At 44.9% G+C, this 27,294-nt stretch overlaps 1 protein-coding gene across 9 annotated transcripts in view; it reads left to right on the top strand.

Annotated features, from left to right (window-relative positions):
• LOC129706508 (suppressor of tumorigenicity 7 protein homolog) overlaps nt 1-27,294 on the top strand; it is a 182,047-nt gene that overhangs the window by 108,578 nt on the left and 46,175 nt on the right. For 5 of the 9 annotated variants that reach the window (XM_055650860.1, XM_055650857.1, XM_055650856.1 and 2 more), the window contains exons 2-5: nt 5,296-5,378; nt 12,261-12,420; nt 24,044-24,098; nt 25,011-25,162. In XM_055650860.1, coding sequence (XP_055506835.1) covers nt 5,296-5,378; nt 12,261-12,420; nt 24,044-24,098; nt 25,011-25,162 — 450 coding nt within the window. The remainder of the gene's footprint in view (nt 1-5,295; nt 5,379-12,260; nt 12,421-24,043; nt 24,099-25,010; nt 25,163-27,294) is intronic. The other 4 variants (XM_055650859.1, XM_055650862.1, XM_055650858.1 and 1 more) reach the window with 2 other exon arrangements.

Below are 27,294 nucleotides of genomic sequence, written 5' to 3'. Positions count from 1 at the left end.
TGTTTTCTTTTTTTCAGTTGTTTTTTGAGCTGATTTTGTATATAGGTTTCTGATAGCTCCAAGCAAGAGAATAGGTGTCAGGCTGTGCGTATGCGATGGGGTGGGTCCAGCAGAAAGTCCTGGCTAAAGCCAGGACGTGGTGGGGAGGGGATGTGTCAGGAGCTGCAGAAAACATATCTGAGGGAGCAACCATATAAAATAACACGTGAGAGCTCATCAGGCACAGTTACTGGATTGTACTGACATCATAAATTGAACATTAAAGAGTTTGCCATCAAAGGAATTCCGGAAAGGGTACAGAGAAGATTTACGAGGATGTTGCCAGGACTGGAGGGTGTGAGCTATAAGGAAAGGTTGAGTAGCCTGGGAATCTATTCCCTGGAGCACAGGAGGATGAGGGGTGATCTTATAGAGGTGTATAAAATGTTAAGAGGAATAGATCGGGTAGATGCACAGAGTCTCTTGCCCAGAGTAGGTGAATCGAGGACCAGAAGACATAGGTTTGAGGTGAAGGGGAAAAGATTTAATAAGCGGTACATTTTTCACACAAAGGATGGTGGGTAAGTAAGTAGGTTTCTTGGCCAAGTATTCACATACAAGGAATTTGCCTTGGTGCTCTGCCCACAAGTAACAACATGACATACAGTGACAGTTACGAATGACTCAGAAAACACTAAACATTAATAATAATAAAACATTAATGATAAAACACCATTGATCAAGCATGCGAACCAACAAAATACCAGATCAAAGGGAGACTACAGATTTTTGGCTGTTGAGTAGAGCAACTACTCGTGGATAACTCGTGGGTGTATGAACAAGCTGCCAGAGGAGGTAGTTGAGGACTATCCCAACGTTTAAGAAACAGTTAGACAGGTACATGGATAGGACAGGTTTGGAGGGATATGGACCAAGCGCAGAAGGTAGGACTAGTGTAGCTGGGACATGTGTGGGCAAGTTGGGCCGAAGGGCCTGTTTCCACACGGTATCACTCAATGACTGACTCAGAGCATATCGACTGGATTTACAACATTTCATAGAAAGACCATTTAGTGTGCGATTTCTTGTCGACTATTGTTCTCTGTCAAATTTGTTCACGCTGGTTTTCAATGTCTCTGACATCCACAAACGTTGAAAAAATATTTAAAAACATAAATTGCAAACAGTTTTTTTAAAAGTGCCTGTGCACTTAATAGAGAATAGGTGCAGGATTAGGCCATTCGGCCCTCCGAGCCAGCAGCGCCATCCTCTGTGATCATGGCCGATCATCCTCAGTTAATTGGCTCAGCCAATTCAAAAACAAAATTTAATTAAGACCTAATTTGGCCTGTTATTTCTCTCTATTCAGATGAACAGAGATGACCTCCTTTGCCAGGTATAAGGCCAGTTAAGAGCAGAGGAGGAGTGCCCCAGGGCTGGACTACATGACAGCACGTTCAGAACCTTCACATTCATGACGACAAATGTAGAAATCCCTCATGGGAAGCCGTGCCTTGCATTCCTGGAAAATCCAGACCATTGACCACAATCTATTTGAGGATTTGGAGCTTGTCTATTGAATAATTGATAACAACATGAATAATTAATAACAACATTGCTCCAAATGAGATCTGCTGCCTGTGTTTCACAGAGTGCAGAAGAGTAAATGGGCCATTTCAGACGGTTAATATTTAGGATTGTTGTTGACATATTTGAACTAGCTTTGCTGTAGTGTGTAACCATGAGTAGTCATCTCCTTGCAATGCTCAAGGGGCATTGTCAGTGCATCGGAGGTACATGTTTAAAATACTGATCAATCTTGGTGCAAATGAACAATGAGGAGCAAAGAGGTCCTTCTGCAGTTGTACAGGACCCTAGTGAGACCACACCAGGAGTATTGTGTGCAGTTTTGGTCCCCTAATATGAGGAAGGACATTCTTGCTATTGAGGGAGTGCAGCGTAGGTTTACAAGGTTAATTCCCGGGATGGCAGGACTATCATATGCTGAGAGAATGGAGCAGCTGGGCTTGTACACTCTGGAGTTTAGAAGGATGAGAGGAAACCTTATTGAAACATATAAAATTATTAAGGTTTTGGACACACTAGAGGCAGGAAACATGTTCCCGAAGGTAGACAAAAGTACTGGAGAAATCAGCGGGTGCAGCAGCACCTATGGAGTGAAGGAAATAGGCAACGTTTCGGGCCAAAACCCTTGCCATCAGTCTGAAGAAAGGTTTTGGCCCGAAACGTTGCCTATTTCCTTCGCTTCATAGATGCTGCTGCACCCGCTGAGTTTCACCAGCACTTTTGTCTACCTTCGATTTTCCAGCATCTGCAGTTCCTTCTTAAACAACATGTTCCCGATGTTGGGGGAGTCCAGAACCAGGGGCCACAGTTTAAGAATAAGGGGGAAGCCATTTAGAACGGAGACGAGGAGACACTATTTCACACGTCTGTGAAATTCTCTGCCTCAGAGGGTGGTAGAGGTCTCTGGATACTTTCAAGAGAGAGCTAGATAGGGCTCTTAAAGATAGGGGATATGGGGAGAAGGCAGGAACGGGGTACTGATTGGGGATGATCAGCCATGATCACATTGAATGGCGGTGCTAGCATGAAGGGCCGAATGGCCTGCTGCTGCACCTATTGTCTATTGTCTATTGAGTCTCTGTTAGTTGGTGACTTTTTTTTGTCCAATTATTAATTCATTTTGGATTTGCATTCCATTGTTTCTGGCAAGCAAGAAATCCCTGAAGTAAATTGATTATCATAACTTAGTGAACGTCTGACTTCAGTTTGTACTCGGAGGTGTTTTAGTTTAGTGTAATTTAGTATGAAGGTACAGCATGGATCAGGCCCTTCGGCCCATCGAGTTCACGTTGACCATCAGTCACCCGTCATACTAATTAATTCAATGTTATCATGTCGCTCCCTACACTGGAGGGGCAATTTACAGAGGTCAGTTAACCTACAAAGTCGCACGTGTCTGGTATGTGGTAGGGAACGGGAGCATCTGCAGGAAGCCCACACGGTCACATGGAGAATGTGCAAACTCCACACTGACAGCACCTGAGTTTGGGATGGAGCCTGGGTCGCAAGCACCGTGAGGCAGCAACTTTACCAGCTACTTACTTCACAGTGCCGACATTTTAAAATGGCAGATGTTGTTCATCTACGCATCCTTACTTAGATGTAAAGGCCAGTCGATCATTTAACATTGCTTATCTTTGGCATTGACTGCGGTATCAAGTAAGCACCACAATCTTGCACCACCATTCTGCTGATTTGTACTCGGCATTATATTCTCTCTGTAAGCTTCGTGCGAATAAGAAATCTAATGTTACCTGTGTTTATATGGCAATGAACTGACCCGAATCTGAGTGTGCGCATCCAGAGACGGAGTCAGTTAGAATTAAATGCGGTAAATGCAGCAAAGATGAAGTGCTAACTGATGAGTAGACACAAGATGCTGGAGTAAAGGGCCTGTCCCACTTGCGCGACCTTTACAGGCGACTGCCGGCACCCGTCATAGGTCGCCGAAATTTTCAACATGTTGAAAATTCAGCGGGGACCAGAAAGACGCTAAGACTCTTTGGCGACATCTCACGACCATAGGAGACCTCTCACGACCATACAGACAAAGAGTCGTAGCGTCTTTCTGGTCCCCGCTGAATTTTCAACATGTTGAAAATTTCGGCGACCTATGACATGTGCCGGCAGTCGCCTGTAAAGGTCGCGTAAGTGGGACAGGCCCTTAACTCTGCGGGACAGGCAGCATCTCTGGAGAAAAGGAATGGGTGACGTTTTGGGTCCAGACAAAGCCAAATCAGTAACAGTGTGGCCAAATTTGGATTCTACAGCACGCTTCATATGTAAAATAATCGTTAAGCTGTACTGGCTGATCAGTTCTACAAAACAGTGACGCTCGTGATAAACATTTCTCACCAGTATCATGACAAATGTTTCCGATAGGCTCTCTGATACTTTTGTGCATCATATGATTTGCCTGGATGCTTCATCAGAACGCTTTTGTGCCTGTTCTTGTTTTAACACAGTGAACCAAAGCTGACAGCTGAAAATGGAGGTGGTGAAGTGGCATGCTCTTTGATCGGACAGTTTACTGTCTAAGTGACATGCCCAGTTCAGGGGCAATTAAGTGCCATTCTTGGTTGTTTGAAAAATAAATCGTCTTCATAACAAGTATATACGAGAAATACAAACTAGTAAATAGCTTTCTTTACATTCACAGTGTTGCCCAGTCTATATATTAACCTTGTTGTCAAGTCTATACATTGTAATGTCATCAAGTTAATATATTCTTTGTACAAAGCACTGATTGCACTCATGTGGCCCCATTGAACAATATACCCTTCAAGTATTAGTGGGGTTGTTTTACATGGCCCAGTCTCTCAGTGCCCAGCGCAGCAGGACCTTGGATTGTCCAGAAGGTCATAGGCTATAGGTATACAAGCCCAGCCCCTCCATTCTATCAACATATAACAGTCCTGCCATCCTGGGAATTAACCTTGCGAACCTACGCTGCACTCCCTCAATAGCAAGAATGTCCTTCCTCAAAAGGAAAAACTTTTTCATCCAGAAAGTTGTGAATCTGTGGAATTCTCTGGCATAGAAGGCAGTGAAGGCCAATTCACTGGATATTTTCAAGAGAGGATAAGATATAGGTCAGGGCTAACAGAATCAAGGAATATGTGGAGAAAGCAGGAACGGGGTGCTGATTTTAGATTATCAGCCATGATGATGTTGAATGGCGGTGTTGGGTGGAAGGGCCGAATGGCCTTCTCATGCACCTATTTTTCTATGTTCCATTGTGCCCTTCTCTGACAGGGCTTCAGGGATGTTCTGGGCTGGCCACTGCCTGATGGACTTGTGGGCAATTAAGAATCATTCACCTATTACCCTTGCTTCCACTTATAAAGAGGAGACCAATGAAGCTGTTGGGTTCATGCACTAACCGGCCTACTTCATAGCAACTGAGAATGGCTTTTGTTTATTTCCAGTTATTTTATAACTATATCATTTTCTCAAATGTGAGAATACCGAAACCACTGGATTATTCCAGTAAATTTATCTCATTAACAAGTAATGATACTCAGAAGTGAACTTTGCATTCTAAAGTATATTAATTATCATAAATTATGGAAAAAGCAATAAAATCACTGACATAATCTGTTCAAATATTTATTGTATGCTTATGGTTGGTAAAAATGTAATGAAGTACATTTTATCAGCATTTTTTTTCAGTGCTGTACCTCTGTCATGAAAATGAATGTTAATGCATATTTCTCCTTTCTTTTGCAGTGAGTATGTTTTTGAACACATTAACCCCCAAATTCTACGTTGCGCTGACAGGCACTTCATCTTTGATCTCAGGGCTTATTCTGGTAAGTGAGCAGTGTTGTTATTATTATTATGATTAATAATGTAGACGTGGTTGTGGGATGGTCAGATATGGAATTCTCCGTGCTCGCGAGCCATATCTTCTGTATTTCTTCTCTTCTGCAAGCCTTTGAGCAGCATTTCTGCCATGGACCTTGTTAGTGAACCGCAAGGGTTTTATATTTTGGACAAGGTCCCTCTCTGGTGTATAGAAGATTAAGATGTTTAGGTTCACAGTCTTTCTTGATTAGTTGGGGTATTAGGGGTTATGGGAAGATGGCAGGGGAATGGGATTGAGAGGGGTAGATACACCAGCCCTGACTGAATGGCGGAGTAGACGTGTTGTGCCGAATGGCCTAACTGCTCCTATCATTTTTCAGACATGGATAGATTCTTGATTAGTAAGGGTGTCCGGGGTTATGGGGAGAAGGCAGGATAATGGGGTTAGGAGGGAGAGATAGGTCAGCCATGATTGAATGGTGGAGTAGACTTGATGGGCCGAATGGCCTAATTCTGCTCTCATCACGTGAACTTATCTGTGAATCACAGCACTGCGGTCTTGTCCTCATCTGGGGAGGCTTGGTTAGCCATCTGACGTGCAGGTTTACTTGAAATGGTCCTTTTAAAGATCATCAAGCTGAAACTTCAGCTTAGTTTCTCTCTCCATCTCCAGTTAGACCTGCTATTCCCTGAACTGTGATTTGTCTCTGATTTCCACCAGCTGCGGTATTTTGCTTTTGTTATTGGCCATTTCTTAGCTCATTACAGTGTGCCCTGCTCTTCAATTCCAACAGACACAATGTCCCCCATGAAGGAGAGAAATTCATTGGGTTTAGGTTCAGGTTAGGATATTGTGTTTGTGTTGACTGTTTCTCTCTTGCTTTAGTTCTCATGAATCTTATTTTATGGACATGCAACATCATCACTGACAATTTCTTGTAGGGATGGGTTTTAGGAAGTGGGTGAGAATATGACGTTGCAGAATTACAGTGCTTTCTCTATTAACCCGAAAATGATTTTTAAAAAAAGATGACTTGAGCCAACAGATGATTTGCCTTCTGGAGTTTAGAGCTTTGTACTTGGAGAGTTATCAGCCAATTCTATACTGAACTTGCATCTCACTGCACTGGGCGAGGAGTGTGTAAGGAATCTGTCAAAGGCTCGTCTTTCGTATTTTGTATTTCTTAACCTAAAGACATTGAGATGCTTAAGAGATGAATAGAGAAGTGGAGGTTAAGCACAGTGCATTTGTTTGACCTGGGAAGGTGGAGTCCTGGGAATCGGTCACAGCCATCACTAATAAGGCAAAGGCTTCATTCTCACCATCAATGGGTTAGTTAGAGCGGAGAGCAGCGTCATCTGGCAGATTTAGCAACTTGGTGCATCCACAGGTCTGTGTCAGGTGGATTATATTGTGAGTGGTTTCCTCTATGTAATTCACCACCGCCACACCACTGGGTCTTTTTGATTTATACAGGAGCTGTCAAGAAAATGCACCTGAATCTTTTTGCTGCTGATACCTTATAAATTCTTTCAAAATTGATTTTCCGTGCTGTAAAATGTCCGTTTCCTTGCGCAGTCAAACTCTGTTGTAGTCAAATAATACAGTCACGGTGAACGTGCATCCTTGCCCCTCCCCCCCAACCCAACAAAATTCAGGCAACGTCACAGATGATGAATGCTGAGTTTAAATTTGCTATTTACTTTCAGATGAATTGAATATACTATGGCAGCACATGCATCACATTGTTACACCACTCCCTAGGGATCACTGGAATAAATTAAAGGACATAACAAATATTTCTTCATTAGTATGTGCAATTTTAATGTCAATAAAGAGCGATTCCTATTCAGTCCTTCCCCTGTTTGCCTTTTATTGATTGTCTCAAATAAAACGTAAAATCTGTTGGCGTACAATTTTAATTTGGAGGGTTGAATGGAGTGGAATTCTCCCACCTGCTCTCCCATACTGTGGGAGCAGGCATTGACATTGTTTACCTGAGGTTACACTTCAGGTCACTCTTAAACCTGAGGAGAAACCCCACTGAAATTCTATTCCAGCCCCTGACTCTACCATTTCCCAATGGAATGGGTGATGCTATTCCATTGTAGGACGGAACTGCAGATGTTGGCTTGCTCCGGAGATAGACACAAAATGCTGGAGTAACTCAGCGGGACAGGCAGCATCTCTGGAGAGAAGGAATTGGTGAAGTTTCGGGTTGATACGATGCTGCCTGTCCCCGCTGAGTTACTCCTGCATTCTGTGTCTATCTTCAGTGTAAACCAGCATCTGCAATTCCTTTCGTACACACAAGATAACTGTCTATTACTTGGGAACGGTACAGTCACGGAGGATGGACAGCATCACCCATTCCTTCTCTCCAGAGATGCTGCCTGTCTGCTGAGTTACTCCAACATATTGTGTTTGCATATTTTGTGAGGATGTTAGGCCCGCTAATTTGATCCATGATGATGCAGAAATAAAATTCCTGAAACTAACGTCCCAATGTGATAATTCAGAATTCAAGGTTTTCCACCAGAAAGAAATAACAACATTTATAAAAATTCCTTTCACGTGTCTGGATGTCTTCAAGCTGATTGCAAACTTACAAACGTGTAGCCATGTTGTAAGTTAAGCCTGTCCCACTTACGCGACCTTTACAGGCGACTGCCGGCACTCGTGACAGGTCGCCAAAATTTTCGACATGTTGAAAATTCAGCAGCGACCAGAAAGACGTGACGACTCTTTGGAGACCATCACGACCATAGGACACCTCTCACGACCATAAAGGTGACCCCTGGCGACATGTTGTGGGTGACGGCCTGTACGGTCGTGAGAGATCTCCAGAGTTTTTCTGGTCGCTGCTGAATTTTCAACATGTTGAAAATTTCGGCGACCTTTCACGGGTGCCAGCAGTCGCCTGTAAAGGTCGCGAAAGCGGTAAAGGCCCTTTAAGGAAATGCAGCAAAACGTAGAAAATGGCTGAGAGCACTGCATCCATCAGAGATTAGGAGACCAACTAACATCCCAGCTGTAGCACTGAAGACCTCTATTGCACAAGTCCTGGTTCTATCCGATTTATTCCTGTAATTTTACAACACTGGCTTCGACCCTAGAATGTGGACAATTCTCAAAAGGGAGGATGAATTGACTCTGGCTAATTCTTGTTCTTCACAGTCACCGGCAAAGTGCCGGAAGGTATTGCTGACTGTCCGATCAAGCAGATAGTAGTGGTTCTCCAATAAGCCAGAGAAGGTAGAACTACACTTGATTGCACTTGATATTCGCATAAACAAAGTACCAGACAATGAGCATTTCCAACAAGAATGAACCTACTTTTTTCAGTTAATGCAATTACCATTGCTGAATATCCCGACATTAACGTTTTGAGGACGACTGGTGATCAGAAACTAACTGGACCATCCATGATAATCTTGTGGCTGCAAAGACATGGAGGCTGGGTGTGCTGTGATAAATGAATCACTTCCTGCCACTATAAAGCCTGGCCACTATCTACAGTGATGTAGCTGATATAACGGCTGCCTTATAGACGCAGAAACCAGGATTCAATTTTGATCTTGGGTGCTGTCTGAATGGAGTTTGCATGTTCTCCCTGTGACTGCGTGAATTCCCCCAAGTGCTACGTTTTCCTCCCACATCCCAAAGGCATGTGGGTTTGTAGCTTATTGGCTTCTGTAAACCCCCCCCCCCCCAAAGTGTAGGAAGTGGATGAGAACATGGGATAACATAGAACATGTGTGAATGTGTAATGGGTGATTAGTGTGGATTCATTGGGCCAAAGGGCCATGCTGCAATTCTAAACAAAACTAAACTCAGTAATTGATGGAATTGTCTCCACTTACTTGAGTGAGTGGACGACCCAACAGCTCTGGAGGACATTGATGTGATCCAGTTCAAGGCACCCCGTCCACCACACAAACCATTCACTCCCTCCACCACTAGTGCACAAACTCAAGTGTGTACCATCTACAAGAGACACTGCAGGTCTGAGCTAGGTTACTGCAGCAACACCTCCATATCCCCGGCCTCTACCACTGCAAAAGGACACGACTGTTTGTCATCTACATCAATGACTTGGATGTGAACATACAGGGCAAGATTAGCAAGTTTGCTGATGATACAAAAGGTAGTCGTTTTGCAGTTAGTGAAGATGGTTGTGAACGATTGCAGCAGGATCTGGATTGATTGGCCAGGTGGGCAGAGGAATGTTTGAAGGAATTTAATACAGAGAAGTGTGAGGTGTTGCAATTTGGGACGTCGAACAAGGGCAGGACCTACACAGTGAATGGTAGGCCTCTGGGTAATGTTGTAGAGCAGAGGGATCTAGTAGTACAGGTGCATGGTTCCTTGAAGGTCGAGTCGCAGGTAGATAAGGTGGTCAAAAGGCTTTTGGCACATTGGCCTTCATCGGTCAGAGATTTGAGTATAGAATGTCTGAAGAAGGGTTTCAGCCCGAAACGTTGCCTTTTTCCTTCGCTCCATAGATGCTGTTGCACCCGCTGAGTTTCTCCAGCTTTATTGTGTACCTATTGAGTATAAACATAGAAACATAGAAATTAGGTGCAGGAGTAGGCCATTCGGCCCTTCGAGCCTGCACCGCCATTCAGTATGATCATGGCTGATCATCCAACTCAGTATCCCGTACCTGCCTTCTCTCCGTACCCTCTGATCCCCTTAGCCACAAGGGCCACATCTAACTCCCTCTTAAATATAGCCAATGAACTGGCCTCAACTACCCTCTGAAGTATAGAAGTTGGGAGGTCATGTTGCAGTTGTATAAGACATTGGTGAGACCGCATTTAGAATATTGTGTTCATTTCTGGGCACCATGTTATAGGAACGAGGCAAGATATTGTCAAGCTTGAAAGAGTTCAGAAAAGATTTACGAGGATGTTGCCAGGACTAGAGGGTGTGAGCTATAGGGAGAGGTTTAGACAAAGTGTTTAAGAAGGAACTGCAGATGCTGGAAAATCGAAGGTACACAAAAATGCTAGAGAAACTCAGCGGGTGCAGCAGCATCTATGGAGCGAAGGAAATAGGCAACGTTTCGGCCCGAACCCCTTCTTCAGACTGATGGGGGAGTTGGGGGGGGGGGAGAAGAAAGGAAAAAGGAGGAGGAGGAGCCCGAGGGCTGAGGGAGAGACAGGAAGGGGAGGAGACAGCAAGGGCTAACAAAATTGGGAGAATTCGATGTTCATGCCCCCAGGATGCAGACTCCCCAATGGAATATGAGGTGGTGTTCCTCCAATTTCCGGTGTTGCTCACTCTGGCCATGGAGGAGACCCAGGACAGAGAGGTCGGATGGGGAATGGGAGGGGGAGTTGAAGTGCTGAGCCAACGGGAGGTCAGGTTGGTTATTGCGGACGGAGCGGAGGTGTTCGGCGAAACAATCGCCAAGCCTCCGCTTGGTCTCACCGATGTAGATCAACTGACATCTAGAGCAGTGGATGCAATAAATGAGGTTGGAGGAGATGCAGGTGAACCTCTGTCGCACCTGGAACGACTGATTGGATCCTTGAATGGAGTCGAGGGGGGAGGTAAAGCGACAAGTGTAGCATCTCATGCGGTTGCAAGGGAAAGTGCCCGGGAAGGGGGTAGTATGGGAGGGAAGGGAAGAATTGACAAGGGAGTTATGGGGGGAGCGGTCTTTGCGGAAGGCAGACATGGGGTGAGATGGGAAGATGTGGCGAGTGGTGGGGTCACGTTGGAGGTGGCGGAAATGACGGAGTCATCTGAAATGTCCTCATTCTTCAGGGAACGGGGGTTCCCCTCCCCCACCATAGATGAGGGTCTCTTCCATACCCTGCAACACTGCTCTCTCTCCCCATCCCCCCACTCGCAACAAGGCCAGAGTCCCCCTAGTCCTCACCTTTCACCCCACCGGCCGTCACATACAACAAGTAATCCTCCGTCAGTTTTGCCACCACCAACGTGACCCCACCACTCGCACAAGGCCAGCACCTTCCCAGAGGTTATTAAGGATTGGCAATAAAATCAGCCTTGCCAATGGCCTCACACTGGATAATGAAAGAAGAGCTGACCAGGCTGATGTGACAGAGGCCCCTGTGGTTGTGAATGATTCTGATCGAGGAGACATGAAGACAATGTTTACAGCCAAGAAATGGAGGCCATGTCATTCCCAATGTTCACACTGGCATTGCCTGGAATGTATTTAGATTGTTGAACTCATTACAGCAAGGAATGGTTGAAACAGATCACACTGATACATGTCTGGTCAGGTTGAATGAGCACAAAGGGGAGAGGAGGATGTGTTCAATTCAGATTCCAAGCCTACTCAACCTCTCCCTCTAGCTCAAGCCCTCAAGTCCAGGTAACATCCTCAATGAAGATTGGTGGGAGAATGCTTGTGCGGTGTGCCAACAATACATCAACATATTAGATTGAATGCTCTTTGATTTGTGCTTTGACTAGTGTGTAAAGTTGTTAGAATTTCTAAAAATATGAAACCTATTCATTCAGCCCACTGAGTAATCAGAAGGAACATTGAGCTTTTTATCTCACTGAATGCTTTCAAAATATACCTCATTCAGACTCCAGAAAGAAAGGAACCGTTTCCATTTTAACTGGTGTGACAGGTTATGGGGAGAAGGCAGGAGAATGGAATTAGGAGGGAGAGATAGATCAACCATGATTGAATAGCCGAGTAGACTTGATGGGCCGAATGGCATAACTCTGCTCCTTTCACATGACCTTATGGCAATTTAAAGAACGGTTGCGTTGAATTTAATTTTTGCATGAATTTTATTGTGCTGCATTTGCTTCAGGTCGACTATGATATCATCATTAAAGCTATCCCAAGTTTTCAGATGGAGTTAATGCATTTATTTTATTTTCTGCTCCACAGATATTTGAATGGTGGTATTTTCGAAAGTATGGAACATCATTTATTGAGCAAGTTTCAGTTAGCCACCTTCGACCATTACTGGGTGGAGTTGACAACACAGCACCGAGCAATTCCACCTCGAATAATGGAGACACTGACTCTAACAGACAGAGTGTATCAGGTAACCAACAGCAAGAGAAATTGTCATTTCAATGCGGATACCTTCTGCTTTTTAAATCTTCAGATTAAATCATACTTCGCTTGTAAAAGACTGTTAGGCAATAACAAGGCAAACCACCATGCGTGGAGTCACAGGATAGGGTGACCAAAAAGGCTTTTGAAGGCACATTGGCCTTCATCAGTCAGAGTATTAAGTACAGATGTTGGGAGGTCGTGTTGCAGTTGTGTAAGACATTGGTGAGGCTGCATTTAGAGTATTGTGTTCAGTTCCGTGTACCATATTTTAGAAAAAATGTCGTCAAGCTGGAAAAGGTGCAGAGAGGATTTACGAGGATGTTACCTAGAATCTATTCCTTGCAGCGCAGGGTGACCTTATTGAGATGTATAAAATCATGAGAGGAATCGATCGGGTGGATGCACAGAGTCTCTTGCCCAGAGTAGGGGAATCGTGGACCAGAGGACATAGGTTCATTGTGAAGGGCAAAAGATTTAATAGGAATCTGAGGGGTAACCTTTTCCACACAAAGGATGGTGGGTGTATGGAATGAGCTGCCAGAGGAGGTGGTTGAGACTGGGACTATCCCAACATTGAAGACACAGTTAGACAGGTACATGGATAGGACAGGTGGGACCAGTGCAGCTGGGACATTGTTGGCCAGTGTGGGCAAGTTGGGCCGAAGGGCCTGTATCACTCTATGACTATATATGAGCTCAATAAGCATTCAACCGGTGTAAACCTGTGCTGTTCCACTATTCATTGGTCATCTTTTCAGGCAATTCTCTTGTCACCTCTACCCTTTGATTGACATCTTCCTGTTTGCAGAACATTCTACATAACGTTGACTATGTTTTTGACTCAGTCCCAAATTATACTCCTGTCTTTTGTTTTTGCATGACGGTTCACTTTTTGAATAAAGTCCTTCAAAATTTGGGCATGTCCATGTGCGTTCTGCAGATACCAAAAGAGTACAGAAGTACAAGTTGGGAAGTGATGAATTGGAGATTAGTAACATTCAAGGAAAACTACCTTTCACAGTCAAATGCCAAGATAAGATTGTGTATTTTAGTGACCGTTTCTCTGAGTTTGAGAAATTTCTGGATGGGTAGATATTATTATTAAAATATGAGGGCAGATTTTAAGCAAGCAAGAATTGGGATTCAGAATGCGAAAATGAATGTATAAATACTGAGCGACATTACTTTATCAGAAACAAAGATGTTTATTTATGAATCCATAAATTGGACATTTTTAGACTAGTAAGAACACTGGGGCAGTACAGTGCTGCAGTAGGGTGGCATAGCTGGTAGCGCTAATGTCTCACTGTGCCAGAGACCCACAGCCCAAGACCTGCGGGTTTGTAAGGTTCATTGCCCCGAGTGTGTAGAGGGAGTGGATGAACAAGTGGGATAAGATATAGAACTACTGTGACTGGGTGATGGATGGTCGCCAATGGACTCAGTGGGCAGAAGGGCCTGTTTCTACGCTGAATCGCTAAACTAAACTCTCTAAACTAAGTCAGGTTACCCAATGGAAGCTCATGTGGTCACAAGGAGAATGTGCAAACTGCGCTCAAACAGAGGTCCAGGTCAAACCCAGAAGGTCAGAGCTGTGAACCAGCAGTATTGGTCCCACACGAGGTGTGTCGGGCCCACAACACAGTGGTGACCATGGACACAGTGCTGAGTCCAAGGATGGAATAGAAGGTTAGATGTGCCTTGCATAACAATGCGCATGGAAGGAAGTTGGGAACAGGCTGACCTTCAAAGAAGAGCTCACCATCGGTTCTCTGCTGAACTGCCATCAAAAATGCATGTTTAATGTTTGGTCTATTGTCACGTGCACCGAGGTACAGTGAAAAGATTTCATTGTGTGCTAACCAGGCAGTAGAAAGACAATACCTGATTACAATCGAGCATTCCACAGTGTACAATTACATGGTGATGGGAATAAAGTGAATATCGTTTAGTGCAAGATAAAGCCAGTCGTGGCTATCCCTCAAGTTCGAGGATGATGGTCTACGTTCTGGTGTGTTTATGGACTCTCAGGTGGCTTATGAGCCCAATCCTGGCTTTGAAAGTTCTTCGGCATTCAGGATAGGTAATTCCAGTTGGCAGATCGAGCTTTGGTTGCTGCTGCCTCACTTTCCGTTTTCTTCTCTTTTCTTCGAATTCTGCACATCTCTTGGCTTCGAAGCTCGCTGTTCCTTCTTGGATGATGGTTCACCATAGTTTCCTGTCCTTCGCCTTGGTTTCCCAATTGTTGATGTCAATTGCACATTGCTTCATGCTGGCTTTTAAGGCGTCTTTGAATCTCTTCTTTTGTCCGCCTCTTTTGCGTTTGCCTTCTTTAAGCTGGGAGTAGAAGGTTTGTTTTGGTAGACTCTCGTCTTCTCTCCGAACAACATGACCGACCCATTTTAGTTGGTTCTTGATGACAAAGGCTTCGATGCTAGATGTTTTCGCTTCATTCAGCAGGCTGACGTTGGTGCTTCTGTCTTCCCAACTGATATTTAAGCTGCTTCGAAGCCAGTAAAGACGAAAGTCCGATCAAAGATAGTCCGAGGGTCTCCAATTAGGTAGATAAAGGGTCGGCAACCTACGGCCCCTGGGCCGAATGCGGCCCGTAACCCAAAATCATCAGGTATGCAGGGGGATTTTTTTCCCCCCCGTTATCATCCGGCCTGCCGGCACGACTCCGCACCTTCTGTGAACATTTTAAGAAAGAACTGCAGATGCTGGAAAAATCAAAGGTAGACAAAAATGCTGGAGAAACTCAGCGGGTGAGACATGCAAGGATTGCATGAGGCTGCCTCACCCGCTGAGTTTCTCCAGCATTTTTGTCTACCTTCTGTGAACGCGTGATTTGATGGCTGCCATCGGGTTCCATGTGTACACGTGATAGATGTGGCCTGCCATCCGCTCACAGGTATGCGTCCTGGCCCCTATGCAGAACAAGGTTGCCGACCACTGAGGTAGATCGTAGTTCAGGACCGCTCTCTAGTTGTGCTAGGATGGAGATCTGGCATGTATGGTTTGTCTCAATGCAACTCACTTGTAACCTTGCATAAGGGCTTTCTAAGTAAAGGCAAGACATTCACAAAGTGGAACAGGGTAGCTGAGGATTCCTATCATTCTTCCTTTCCTTCTTAGTTAAAGGAGCAGTTGAACGTCTGTAGTTTTGTCCTCTATTTTGAAACTGAAGGAATAGTTTAACGTCTGTAAATCAAATATACAATGTTGGAATGACTTTTCAATCCACAGCTTTTAAACCTGCACGCTCATAAACTCAGAGGATGCAGTGTGTAGGTCACAGCTGCTTATACATGTCCTGAAACCTGACAGTGAATAAGTACTGAAAGATTGACTACAGGATAATATACATTTTACGGACCATGCCCTCAAAAATCAGTTTCCCATGGCGTGCACTTTGGGCAATACTAACAGTGAAATGGTTACAGAATGGCATCCAAAGGTTGCACACATTTGTGGAGCAACATTGAAGTGGTTGTTACAGCCCACACAGCTCTCACTTGAGAAAGGCTTGTAGAATAGTCAGGCAACATACAATGCTTCTTTGAGCTTGAGCTGCCTGGTGCTCTCCAACCTTGCTGAGCAGGACGGAAGCTCACCACAGTTACTTCACAAACAACTCAAGGGCCTGTCCCACTTTGGTGATTTTTTTCGGCGAGAGCTGGAAAATAGGCTGTCGCCACGTGGGTGACGCCTGTATTGTCGTGAGTTGTCTCCTCGAGTGTCGTAACTTTTTACTTGTCGCCGCTGGATTTTGACAGCGGGTGATGACCTCGGTGATTTCCATTGGTGACAACCTACGGCATCCTACGGCAACCGGCGACAATACCGGCGTCAAGAGAAGTCTTCGCTTGTCGCCAACAGGGTCGTAGCTTGTCGCGGGTGGAGGTACGTTGACCTCGTTTCTCGTAGGTTGTGGCCTGTGTGGCTGTAGGTTGTTGTAGGCGTGGTCGTCCCAAGTCGCGAGGAGTTGTGTCGCCTGGCTTGACATCGACTAGGTGGTAGCTTGTCGTGGACATTGTCATAGGGTGGGTCCATTTTGGACTCCCGCTACAACTGTGACTGTCGCCGACAGCTGCCTAAACAATCGCTAAAGTGGGACAGGCCCTTAAATCAAATGAGTTAGTTGTTGAATGATTCCCACAGGTATTACAACAACAGTAGAAGTGCATTTTAACTTTTTAGGCTAATTTCAAGTCACATCGGAGGGGTGGAGTAGCCCATGTTCTCCTGCTCCCACTTTGACCAAAACACAAAGTGCTGGGAGTAACTCGGCAGGTTTGATGGCATCTGTGGAGGATGTATCAGGTCTGGGAAGAAAGGTCCCAAACCAACCGAAACGTTTCCTCCACAGATGCTGCCTGATCTGCTCAGCTACTCCAGCGCTTTGTGTTTTTGCTCAAGACTGCAGCATCCACACTGCCTCGTCTACATTGTCCTGGTACCTGTTCCACCAAGGCGTTCTCCTTTGGTACACAGCGTGACTGGGAGAATGAAGACCAACACTCACAGCAGTTTGAGGGAAGCCACCAAAGAGTCAGCAGCAAGTTACATGTCACCAGGGTGTGATGGGAGAAGTCTCCGCAAGGGACATTTTATCACCTAAGTTCAGAAGTATTCTTACAAATATCCACCTACAGGTGCAACCTGACTGGGAGGAAAGAATTCCATTGCCAGTGGTTGTCATGGTGACAACTGCTATTAGTTTTTGTCACTCTGACTCCATCCGGGGTGAAGTTGCAGATATTCGGAAACTCTTAGTCTGCTGTCACAGTTGGTGGGAGGTCGTTTACGCTGAGTTCAAGGATTAGTGATTGTATTTTATACTTTCCTGTAGGAGAGCATCAGGTGGTGTGAACATAAGGTTGGTATCTTTCTCCTTGCTGTACCATGTCAAATTCAGGATTGTACTGCAAGCCCAAGGTATCCTATTGCATTCATACCCAGCTTGTGTGGCACAATGCTCTGTTGTCTGCATTGGAACCGCCTCGACAAAGTAAGTGTCAGGGGTTATGGGGCAGAATGGGGCTAGGGGGGAGTGATGGATCAGCCGTCGTTGAATGGCGGAGTTGACTTGATGGGTCGAATGGCCTAATTTTACTCCTATCACTTATGAATGTGGCATTGAAGAGCCAGCAGGGATTATCCTGCGAAGAAGGTGTCCTGACCCAAAACCTTGACTATCCATGTCCTCCAGACCCCGCGGCCCGCTGAGTTACTCCAGCGCTTTGTATTCTGTGCAAGATTCCAGCACCTGCAGTTCCTTGTGGCTACTCTCTGAGGTTTACCCTTTGACAACATGGTCCTTATCTCTGGCATGCAACTCACTAGACTGTTATAGCACAAGCCTGTGCTTGTTGACTGATGGAGTATATAGAGGACTGCAGTAAAGTCAGATATTGCATTGAGAGAATGTAACATGTTCTTGCTTCATCGACCCCTTGCCTTTCCCCTTGAGGTTGCCACAGCAGTCTCAGAAATCTGTTTGAGTTCAGATTGTTGGATTGTAATGCAAGTCTTGTGAACACTGACACCCAAGGTCAAGCTGGTTGCTGCCGACCTTTGAGTATCAGAATCTCAGCTTCTGCCACTGCACTGGAAGATAAAATAGCTTCTGCTCTTGCTGCCCTGGACACCAAGACACTGAGCAAAAGCCCTGCATTGTAGGTGCGGTCACAGTTGTCCATCATTTCCACCCTGTTAAAGATGGACTCCACGCTTTGCACAACATACTGTGCAAACTTTGCACTAGACTTTGCATCTTCCTTGACTTTTCACTTGGGCTATTTTGGCAGGGTAGCCAATACATTCTCACACATCCATCAGAGTTTTACGAGGAGGTTATTTGTTAAGATTCTCTTCTGAATCCCTCTGTAAAAGACCGACCTTATACTTGCTCTTTTAAACTATCCTTCAAATTATTCCAAGTGATTCTTAGCATTCACCTCCCGCGAATCAAACCCTTTAATCCCGCTGTAGGACACAGAGTGCTGGATAATCTCAGCGGCTCAGGCAGCATCTCTGGAGAACCTGGATAGGTGACTTTTCACAAAGTGCTGGAGTAACTCAGCGGCTCAGGCAGCATCTTAGGACATGGATAGGTGACTTTTTGGGATGGGACATCTTTAAGTTCCAGTTTAAAGAAGGGTGCCGTCCCAAAGCAATGCCTATGCATGTCCTCCAGAGATACTGCCTGATCCACAGAGTTATCCCGGTGTTCTGTGTTCTACACTAGATTCCAGCATCTGCAGTTACTTGTGTCTCCTATGTCAGCACCTCTCTCCATTTCCCATACCCAGCCCTCCAAAACATGGTTGAAAGATTGTGTGTAGGAAGGAACTGCAGATGCTGGTTTAAACCAAACATAGACACAAAATGCTGGAGTAACTCAGCGGGACAGGCAGCATCTCTGGAGAGGTGACGTTTCGGGCCGAGACCCATCTTCATACTAATGATTGCGAGAGTCCATTCCTTCCTGTGTGGGGCCATTCTATAATGCCCTGCATGTCGGGCAGTGCTCTAGATTGTCCACGCACTTACTGCAGTAGCAGTGCATACCTTTAGACTTGCACACTGACTATAAATGGCACAGGCAAGCCTCAGCTGCAACTGGTCCCTTCAGTACGAGGCCTGGAGAAAGTCACCTAATAATAGTGTTTAGTGCTGGCTTTGGATGGGGACATAAATAGAAAAGGCTGGGAGGGATATGGGCAAGTTAGACTAGCCTGGATAGATAATATCTTAGTTGGCAGGGATCGAGTTGAGCCATAGTTTTCATGTGCTGTAACTCGACTCTAACTCAACAAGTTGTAGGAAGAAGGCATGCTGTCAGCATTGAGGCAATGATGGTGGTTTAATTGCGGGCTGATTCCTGCAAATACAACCCAGTGTCGCTGCCTGGACAACGGACCTTTATGGCCAAGTTCAGGCTGTACATTTTTAACAACCTTGAAACTTGAAAGATGCAAGATGGTGCCGGAAATGTAGCAACTCTTGTGTACTTCTTCAGTCTAATCAACAATTCTTACATACTTGTGCTTACGTATAATAAGATCTTCAGTGAAATGCATGCAAATGTCACTGTACCTAGGTACGTGTGGCAATGAGGTACCATTGAACATCATAATCCCTGGATGATGTTTCTATTGCTATGTTGCGCAGCCCACATTGTGTTCAGCCCATTTGAAACGTGCACCGGACAGTTTATACTTTGGCTCCATTTAGGGATTAAAACTGCAGCAAAATCCCTCTCAAACACTTTCAAAACGTTTATGAATTGCTTATTTTGTCACAAAGGAACAGTGAAAGAGAAATGTTATGTGGATATTCTGTCAACGCTAATGACGTGTCTGATACATTATTTACTTGGCAGAGTGAACTTTATAAATAAACATTGCTATCTTTCCAAGGTTAATGTAGCTCAATGAAAAGTTCATACTATAGACACTATTCAACCACAACAAACTCTTTTAGTTTAGTTTAGCTTAGAGATACAGTGCGGAAACAAGCTCTTCGGCCTACCGAGTCCGCACCGACCAGCAATCCCCGCACACTAACACTATCCCACACACACTAGGGACAATTTACAATTATACCAAGCCAATTAACCTACAAACCTGTGACTCTTTGGAGCGTGGGAGGATACCGAAGATCTCGGAGAAAACCCACGCAGTCACGGGGAGAACTTACAAACTCCATCCAGACAGCAGTCGGATTGAACCCGGGTCTCTGGTGCTGCAAGCGGTGTAAAGCAGCAACTCTAGCGCTGCACCACCTTGCGCCTCCCTGTTGCAAACGTGTTTTTATTCAACGTAGCACCTGATAACCGCACAGTAATGGCTCACGTTTGGGGCCGTCATTCTCTCTGTAGATTTCAACATAAAGTGACTCTTGCAATTTGATTGAGGATTATGAATGCCAGACATGTTGTTCAAATTAGTTGAGTGGTGAGCTGTTCATTGTAGCGCTATGATTACATTGTGGTCGGAATTGCTGCCCTGATGCAGGAGCTGTGCCCTGAGGTGCCTTCTGCTGTAAACTAGCAGCAATCGTTCAGTCCACTTGAATCATTCAAATCATGATTTGCATGCAACTGGAGTGCAGGAAAGATCTGGAAACTATTTATAATGTTCAAGTGATTAAGACACAGATTACGCGACGTTTGTAATTGCCTTGGGTGTTCATTTTAAATAGTAAATGAACTGTGAGGTCCCCAGTAATGAAGAGACTAGCAGTAAATCTACTGCGAATATATCAGTGATTCCATGTTCCCTGAAGCTCTGTGCGTGTGCAAGCACTTACTAGAACATGAGATTTTCAGCAGAATTGTTTTTAAGAATTTTCCTTTCCTTCATTACCTGTGCAATTTCTGCTTGTGTTGATGTTTTAAACCTGTTGATTAGGAAATTGCAGAACGCCAACTGTCCTTAGATAAATGAGGTCAACTCAGCACAGAAAAAGTAATTAAATGTATCTAGATGTACAACTCTTGCACCAAATTTACAATGGAATAAACCTTTCATCCACTGCGTGATCAGTGGTAATCAGTGCACGTTATTCCGAAGAATATCTGTTATCAATATTTGTCACATCCTCATTAATAACTGTCCACAGAGCTATAGTGCAGAGTGAAATAGACAAGATACTTCACAGAACTGCAATTATCAAATCATTCCCCAGGGCTTCAGCTTGTTGTTGAGATAATGCCACTGGAGAGAGGGTGGAGTTTGCTGCTTCTCTCTTTCAGCATGGTAAATTTCACAGTAGACCCTGAAACCATAGCCGGATTTACCATTGAGCTTCGTAGGCTGAAGCCTAGGGCCTCGAAATCTAGGGGCCCTCCAGCCAAGCCGGGTGTATAATATTTTTGACACTCTCATAGGCCTTTCTTACATATGCTGTCACAATGCACTGTATTCTCTAAACAACCCTTCAGTAATTTTCCTTGCCCTCCATTTCAGAATAATAGTGTTTTAAGCCGATAACTCGACACTAGCACTGGCAATAAATAAATAAATAAAAGCGCAGCTTCCCAGCCCCTTATCTCATTGGCCACGCTCGGCTGCACATCGGTGTCAATCTGGTGGACTCTTCCATCATCTTCTAGTCGTGGGGGTAAGGGATTGGGAGGGGCCTCAGACTAGGTGGAACAGACTAGGGCCTCTCTTCATCTAAATCCGGCACTGCCTGATACCAACTATGAATATGACTTACACCCAAAATGCTGGAGTAACTCAGCGGGACTGGCAGCATCTCTGGAGAGAAGGAATGGGTGACTGTCGATTGGAAACGTCACACATTGCTTCTCTCCAGAGCTGCTGCCTGTCCCGCCGAGTTACTCCAGCGTTTTGTGTCTACGGTGTAAACCAGTACCTGCAGTTCCCTCCCACACAGTTCATCAGCTTTAAGAGCCTTCAGAGGTGTCTGAAGAAAGATCTCGACCCGGAACGTCACCCATTCCTTCTCTCCTGAGATGCTGCCTGTCCTGCTGAGTTCCACATTCCACACCATTTGTTCTGGCTATTATACTTTCCAAAATAACTATATTTTAAACTGAACAGTTTTGATATTTTGGCTTAAAATTATTTTTTAAAAACCCCATAATCCTGCAAAAAGCTTGAACATCGTTAATTAGAGGAAAGGAGGTGAAAAAGTTCAAGAAACAGAGGGTTTGCGAATTGTTTAGGGGAAAACATATTTAGTGTAATTGAAAGGATTAATATCGTCAGCTGTAGTTCCTCTCCTATAGAACATAGCACAAGAACAGGCCCTTCGGCCCACAATATCTGTGCCGAATATGATGTCAAGACCAACACTTATCTGCCTGCACATAATCCATATCCCTCCATTCTCTGCATACCCACATGTCTATCCAAAACTCTCTTAAATGCCACCATGATATCAGCCTCAAACACCATCCCCAACAGTATGTTCCAAGCACTGACTGCCCTCTGTGTAAAAAAACAAACTGCCCCGCACATCCCCTTGATGCTCTTCAAGTGTCCCAACTACTCCTCCTCCTTAATCTCCTTAATAATAATAATAATACATTTTATTTATGGGCGCCTTTCAAGAGTCTCAAGGACACCTTACAAAAATTTAGAGGAAAAACATGTAAGGGGAATGAAATAAATAGTAGAGACATGACTAGTACACAAAGTAAAGACAGAATACAATTCAAAACACAATATGAGGCAATTAATGCACAGATGAAATGGGAGGGGGACGTGGGGCTAAGGATAGGCAGAGGTGAAGAGATGGGTCTTGAGGCGGGATTTGAAGATGGTGAGGGACACGGAATTGCGGATCAGTTGGGGGAGGGACTTCCAGAGCCTGGGAGCTGCCCAGGCGAAGGCTCTGTCCCCAAAACTGCGGAGGTTGGACTTGTGGATGGAGAGGAGACCGGCTGATGTGGATCTGAGGGACCGTGAGGGTTGTAGGGGGGGGAGAGGACGTCAGTGAGGGGGGGGGGGGGGGGGGGGGGGGGGGGGCCAGATGATGGAGGGCTTTGTAGGTGAGGACCAGGATTTTGTAGGTGATCCGGTGGGAGATGGGAAGCCAGTGAAGTTGTTTGAGGACTGGAGTGATGTGATGCCAGGATTTGGTGTGGGTGATGAGTCGGGCGGCTGCGTTCTGGACCAGTTGGAGTCGGTTGATGTAGGTGGAGCTGATGCCAAGGAGAAGTGAGTTGCAGTAGTCCAGTCGGGAGGAGATGAAGGCATGGATGAGTCTTTCAGCAGCGGGAGGTGAGAGAGGGTCTGAGGTTGGCGATGTTGCGGAGATGAAAGAATGAGGTTTTAATGACATGGCGGATGTGAGGCTCAAGGGAGAGGGTGGAATCAAAGATCACGCCAGGGTTCGCGGGCCTGGGGAGAAGGGGAGACAGTGGTGCCGTCGATGGTGAGAGTGGGGTTATTGATTTTGCTGAGTGTGGCTTTGGAGCCTATGAGGAGGAATTCTGTCTTATCGCTGTTGAGTTTGAGGAAGTTATGTTGCATCCAGGTTTTTATAGCTGACAAACAGGAGTTGATATGGGAGAGGGGTGGGGGGGGGGGGGTGTGGGGTGCCGAGGTAGATCTGGGTGTCATCGACGTAACAGTGGAAGTCCTTGCGTTTTAGTATCATCCTCACTGATCTCACTGTGCTTCTCCTTTAGTGAAAACGGACGCAAAATACTTGTCGGGTACCACACCCACATCCCCAGGTTTTAAACGACTCCCCCGTCAGATGTAAACTTACCCAACAAACAACTGCTCCCACTGTGTACTTTTTGGAACTCCTGCCTAATAACGTTGTAGTTTGCCTTGCCCCAAGTTAGTATTTTCCAGTCAAGGTCCAGCTTTCTCCCTATTCATTAATCTTATAGCGTATAGAGTTATCACTATCTTAAATTTGCTCTTGCACTGAAACACCAGTCACCCTGGCCACGCTTATTTCCCCCGCACTATTTCATTATGTTTATGATAAACCATCCCTCTCATGGCTATAAAACATTATATGTAGGCTGCTGCCATGAAGTGAAATGTTATGCATGATAATAATGTCTTGTATTTAGTACAGAACAATGACTAATAAACATTATTTATTTTTGACAGAATGCAAGGTATGGCGAAATCCATTAAATTTATTTAGAGGAGCAGAATATAATCGGTGAGTCACTTTGTATGTATACTATAGAGCATGTAGAAACTTCTCATTATTGTATCATTATTATCTATAAGCTGTATGTACAATATAAGGGGTAGGCCATCTAGAATGGAGATGAGGAAAAACGTTTTCACCCAGAGTTGTGAGTGTGGAATTCTCTGCCTCAAAGGGCAGTGGACGGCAATTCTCTGGATGCTTTCAAGATAGAGTTAGATAGAGCTCTTAAAGATAGCGGAGTCAGGGGATATGGGGCAAAGGCAGTAACAGAGGTACTGATTGTGGATGATCAGCCATGATCATAGTGAATGGCGATGCTGGCTCGAGGGGCCGAATGGTCTACTCCTGCATCTATTGTCTATAACATGCATTGTTACATGAGTCAGCTATCATCCAGTGTTTCCCAGAGCTTTTCATTTCCATTTAATACTTAAAAGAGTAAAGATACACCTGTAAAATTCTTACAGGAATGGGGAACTAGCAATAATGTCACATGTTCCTTTGTCATTGTTAGCACGGCATGAAACAGTCAGAGGGTGGTGAATCTGTGGAATTCATTGCCACAGAAGGCTGTGGAGGCCAAGTCAATGGATATTTTTAAGGCAGAGATACATAGATTCTTGATTAGTGCGAGTGTCTGGGGTTATGGGGAGAAGGGAGGAGAGTGAGGTTTGGAGGGAGAGATAGATCGGCCATGATTGAATGGCGGAGTAGACTTGATGGGCCGAATGGCCTAATTCTGCTCCTATCACTTATGAACAATGTTAGGCTTTTATTCTCCAAAAAAAGGGAGAATAATTTTTCGGAAGAGCTTTTGTTTTCTTTGAAACACTGCCGTGGAGATAGAGACGAGTTGGTCATCCCAGCAAATAGGGTCACTTGTCAGCTTGATCATTGCTCCCTTGTATTCTTCCGAAGGTACACGTGGGTGACAGGCAGAGAACCGCTGACCTACTATGACATGAATCTTTCTGCACAAGACCATCAGACCTTCTTCACATGTGAGACTGATCACTTACGGCCTGCAGACGCGAGTAAGAAGGACTGTAAGATCGGAAACCCAGACATTTGTGAATATTGCTTTCTTTAATTACTGTTAGTTTGTTAAACATGTTGTTCAAACCCAGGGGGAAGACGCAGTGCTTCCAACTGGTTCGAGTGTGGAGGGTGTTGGTTGGCACAGATTTCAGGATGGCTGGCTGGCTGGTGGGTGGGTGTGTGAGTGGGTGGAGGGATGGAGAGTCCTCTGAGGGTCACTGTTTATCCACTCCTCCCATTATTCCAGCAGATAATGGACACTCCGGCAAGATCACTGTGACCAAACATTCCCATCCCACCTAATTGTCTACACATCCGTTCTTTTAAAATTCACCGTGCTTTTTGTTGGTCGAAAGTAATCTTGCTTCACTGCGGTTTCTCAGAACAAACTATTTATTGAAGCGTTCATCTGTCATGAATGCTGATGAAAATTTAATCATAAATTCATGAATAACAGATGTTGCAATTCTACTGGATACTTTAAGGATTCCCAGCTGGCCTTGGGATCTGGGATGTTTAAGAAGGAACTGATATTTGGATGTTTAAGAAAGAACTGCAGATGCTGGAACAATCGAAGGTAGTCAAAAATGGTGGAGAAACTCAACGGGTGAGGCAGCATCTATGGAGCGAAGGAATGGGTGACATTTCGGGTCGAGACCCTTCTTCAGACTGATAGTGGGGGGGTGGGAAGAAGAAAATAAACTGATAATTGGATGCTTCCTTCATATTTAAAAAGCATTATGTCACATAGTGAAATCCCTCACGTTTGTTTGGGATTTTACAAAAACAAAAAAACCCTGCAAATTGCCAACAATTTTGAAAAATTGCATTATAAATTCCACAGACGCTAATATAAATAGAATGTAACCCCTTTCTAACAGACAGATGTTTATCATTTTTAATACGACTTGTACTTAAAATAAACTGTTTGTAGAGTTTTAAAGAGGCTCAAAGATGAGAAAAATGGACCCAGGTCAGAGTGAGGCCCAGCACAAATTGGAGGAGCAGCACCTCATATTTTGCTTGGGTAGCTTACACCCCAGCGATATGAACATTGACTTCTCTAACTTCAAGGAACCCCTGCTTTTCCTCTCTCCCCCTTCCCAATCCTCTGACCAGGCTGACTGTCCCCTATTACATTTTATCTCTGTTTGCTTTGTTCTTACCTTCTCCCAGCTAACAATGACCAACTCTCCATTTTCCTTGATCTCCACCTCCTTTGATGTCTTGTTTTCACACCTAACACTTCCTTATCTCTGTATCTCCCTCTCCCCTGACTCTCAGTATGAAGAAGGGTCTCGACCTGAAACGTCACCCATTCCTTCTCTCCAGAGATGCTGCCTGTCCCGCTGAGTTACTCCAGCATTGTGTGTCTATGTCTTGTATCTGGTCTCCTTGTTCATTGCCTGGAGTGGTGTGGGTTGTGGGATTTGAAGAACCCTTGACAGATCGGTACAATGCATTTAATAGATGGTGCACACTGTTGCAACGGAGCATGTTAGTGGATGCAATAAATGCACAGGTCTGTGAATGGGATGTCGAACAAGCTGCATGTTTTGCTCCTGACAGCTGGGCTCATTGAACACTGGCCAGCTGCACTCAAGCAAGTTTAGTTTAGAGAAACAGGCCCTTCGGACCCACCGAGTCCGCACCGACCAGCGATCCCCGCACATTAACACTACCCGACACACATTAGAGACAATTTACACTTATACCAAGCCAATTACCCTACAAACCTGTACGTCTTTAGAGTTTGGGAGGAAACCGAAGATCTCGGTGAAAACCCATGCAGGTCGTGGGGAGAACGTACAAACTCCGTACAGACAGCACCTGTAGTCAGGATCAAACCCGGGTCTCTGGCGCTGTAAGGCAGTAGCTTCACCGCTATGCCACCGTCTAAATATTTGAGCGCTCCTAACGTACCTTATGGATGGAGCATAAGCTCTGGGGCGTCAGTGGCCTCTGAACTACTCTAGTCATGGTATTTATGTCTAATCCAGTTATTATTTGGTTGAATCCTCCAGAACATGGAATGTGGAGGAACTGTTGATGAGAATGTCAGTAAATGTCATGGATAGGTGTTCAGAATCTTGGCGGAGATGGCACAACACTTGTATGACATGCAAGTTACTTGCCACTTAATCAGCCCACACCTAGACATTGA

Source organism: Leucoraja erinacea, chromosome 19 (genome assembly GCF_028641065.1).
Source record: "Leucoraja erinacea ecotype New England chromosome 19, Leri_hhj_1, whole genome shotgun sequence".
In the NCBI taxonomy this organism is placed as follows: Eukaryota; Metazoa; Chordata; class Chondrichthyes; order Rajiformes; family Rajidae; genus Leucoraja; species Leucoraja erinaceus.
The sequence above is the reverse complement of the archived record's forward strand: the minus strand, read 5'-3'. Positions and strand labels throughout refer to the sequence as shown.